Source organism: Neophocaena asiaeorientalis, unplaced genomic scaffold (genome assembly GCF_003031525.2).
Source record: "Neophocaena asiaeorientalis asiaeorientalis breed wild unplaced genomic scaffold, Neophocaena_asiaeorientalis_V1.1 scaffold78, whole genome shotgun sequence".
NCBI classification, from domain to species: Eukaryota; Metazoa; Chordata; class Mammalia; order Artiodactyla; family Phocoenidae; genus Neophocaena; species Neophocaena asiaeorientalis.
Window position 1 is genome coordinate 19,907,907 of NW_020175018.1, and position 2,489 is coordinate 19,910,395.

The window sequence follows — 2,489 nt, forward strand, 5'->3', positions numbered from 1 at the left end:
CACGGGCCCCTCCCTGCATTTCCCTAGCCACCCCCCCACCCTGCCTCCCCTACCCAGGGACCTCTGGATCACAGGCGACTGACCCCTCTCTCTTCCCAGCCCTCCCTGACACTGCCCCCCAACCCCCCAGGGCACAGGGACCATCCCCTCAGAGTGGTCCCCTCTGCCCCATCCTGGGGTGGGTCCAGATGCCAGGGCCCCTTGTGTCCTTGGTGGGTGCTCCCAGGGCTCACCTGTCTCCCGTTCATCCTCGGTTTGGGCGGCCTCGTCACCTGTCAATCAAGGATGTCAGGGTCTGTTCTGAGGATAGGCTGGCAGCCCCAGCGCCCACAGGGCACCTTGAAGTGCCCAGCCTTTCCCCCACCCCCAGCAGAGAGGGCAAAGGGCAGGGGACCAAGCAGCTTTGGCGCCAGCCCAGTCCCCTCCCACGGGAACTCACACCTTGGGAGGTTCTTGGGGCTCAAAGGTCCCTGGGAACCATGTTCTGGGCGTAAGATCGGCCGATTAGGGCACTTGGGGGCCTGAGAACCGGCGGGCAGGGTGGGGTGGGGGCGGCCCGTCGGTGGCGATGAGCAGATAAGCCCACTGCCAAGGAGGGAGTTTCGCAACCAGCCAGCACCAGGTCGGTGGGCGGGCAGGGGCCCAAGGGACCGCTGGAGCTCAGGGTGTGGGAGAGACCCTGGGAGGCGGCCTCCTCCTGACCCTGCGGGAGGGCCCCACCCGCACTGAGGGCACGGTGTGACGGCCAGGCCGGCAGCAGCCAGGGGCCAGTGCGGGATGGAGGCGGCGACGGCCGAGGAGCCCTGGCCAGCAGGTGGGAGAAGCGTCCCCCAGGCCCGTTGACCCTCGTAATTTGCTTGGCAAACATTTCTTTGCAGATGGTTCCAGATTAACTGCAGCCAGATCTGAATGGATGAGGCGCCCACACCAGCCCTGTCGCCCCCGTGGAGCCCAGCGAGGCCATGACCTCCGTCTGGCCTCCCTGCTGCACCACAGCCTGTCTGGCCCCAGCCCTTACCTGCCAGCTCGTGAGGGTGCTGCCCAGGACAAGTGTGAGCCTCTGGGTGGAGTGTCGGGGGCTCAGCGGGGCTGGAACCCGGGGGGGCCCCGTGGGGGGCGCTGCTTGTGCCCTGCCCCTCCCCCCAGCCTCCAGCACATCCTGGCCATGCTGTGGAGAGCTGAGAGCTGCACAGGGCCGGACACAGGCCGTCGTGACAGCTCAACCACTACGTGGGTGGCCCCAAATCTCCGAGGGAGGCAGGAAGGACAGTGAGAAGACAGCTGGAGGAACACCAGCTGTGCAGAGGGGCCCGGAGGCACCCTGGCCTCAAGCTCACCCCTTCGGCTGCCCCAAGATGCCCTCTGTAGCCACCCCATCCCGCCCTCCATGCAAGGAAACTGAGGCCGGGCCCCTGAATGGGGGCGGACAGCGGGGCTCGCCCTCCTTCCTGTGCACCCAGGCTCACCTACGTTCAGACCGCTACTTGGCAAGGCCAGCGATGCAAGCGTACGCAGGTGAACGTGTGCTCTGCCCATGTGCGTTCACCTGTGTGCGCATGTGACCGAGTGTGCACGGGCACACGTGAGAGCGCGTGTGCCCGTGAGCATGTGTGTGTCTTCATGTGCAAGATACACGTATGCGTCCGTGTGCGGGTGCGCTCCACGTATGGGGCGGGGTGACTAAGCAGGGCCCACTGCAGAGAAAGTGGGGGACACTATCCCGGGGGCCCTGAGTGCTGGAGCTTCCCGGTCTCCTGGACCAGTGGCCTGCACACCACACAGAGGGGAACAGAGGCCGCGACCCTCGTCCCGGCCCTGGACACTGTCCACCCCCACACCCCCACCCTGGCACCGGCACCTCCCTGGCCGTCCCCGGAGGTTAGCCCTGGGAGCACCCAGCAGCTGGGCCACTGCCCACAGACTCCACGGAGCCCTCTCCTGAGCGAGGCACACTCACCTGTACCGCTGGGGCCTTCTGGGTGGCTGCTGAGCCACACAAGCTGCTTCATTACATCCTTGGAGACCTTCAGGTACTGGTGACAGTTGCAAGCCTAGGGACGGAGGAGGTGCTGAGTCTGTGGAGGTGCCCTCTGTCCCTCCAGCCCCAGCCCTGTGTTCCTTGCAGCTCTGGGTCTGCCCAGGGGGTTTCACAGAGACGCACGACACCTCCCTTCCTCTTCTTGCAAGACCATGGGGCGCACTACCTCCTGGGAGCCCTCCCTGACTGCATGGGCTCCAAGTGGGCCCTGGGCAGGCTCTTCTAAGTCCTAAGATGCTAGAGGCCTCTGCCATCACCCAGCTGTCCTCCCCAAATCCAGAGCCAAACCTGGGCCCCCTGAGATGGATCAACATTGGTGGGGGACGCAGGCCCAGCATCAAAGGGTCAGGGTGGGCGGCCCTAGAGCTGCTCTGACCCCTCAGCCCATTTTGGGGCATGCCGGGGCCATTTCAGTGTCCATGCTTTTTTTTTTTTTTTTTTTTTTTTTCGG

The 2,489-nt window shown here is 65.1% G+C and overlaps 1 protein-coding gene across 5 annotated transcripts in view; it reads right to left on the reverse strand.

Annotated features, from left to right (window-relative positions):
- EXD3 (exonuclease 3'-5' domain containing 3) overlaps positions 1 to 2,489 on the reverse strand; it is a 79,702-nt gene that overhangs the window by 769 nt on the left and 76,444 nt on the right. For 4 of the 5 annotated variants that reach the window (XM_024762491.1, XM_024762489.1, XM_024762488.1 and 1 more), the window contains 2 exons: positions 1,958 to 2,051; positions 234 to 272 (listed from right to left, as the gene is read on the reverse strand). In XM_024762491.1, the coding sequence (XP_024618259.1) occupies positions 234 to 272; positions 1,958 to 2,051 (133 nt within the window). Of the gene's footprint in view, positions 1 to 233; positions 273 to 1,466; positions 1,547 to 1,957; positions 2,052 to 2,489 lie in introns of all 5 variants that reach the window. The other variant, XM_024762492.1, reaches the window with a different exon arrangement.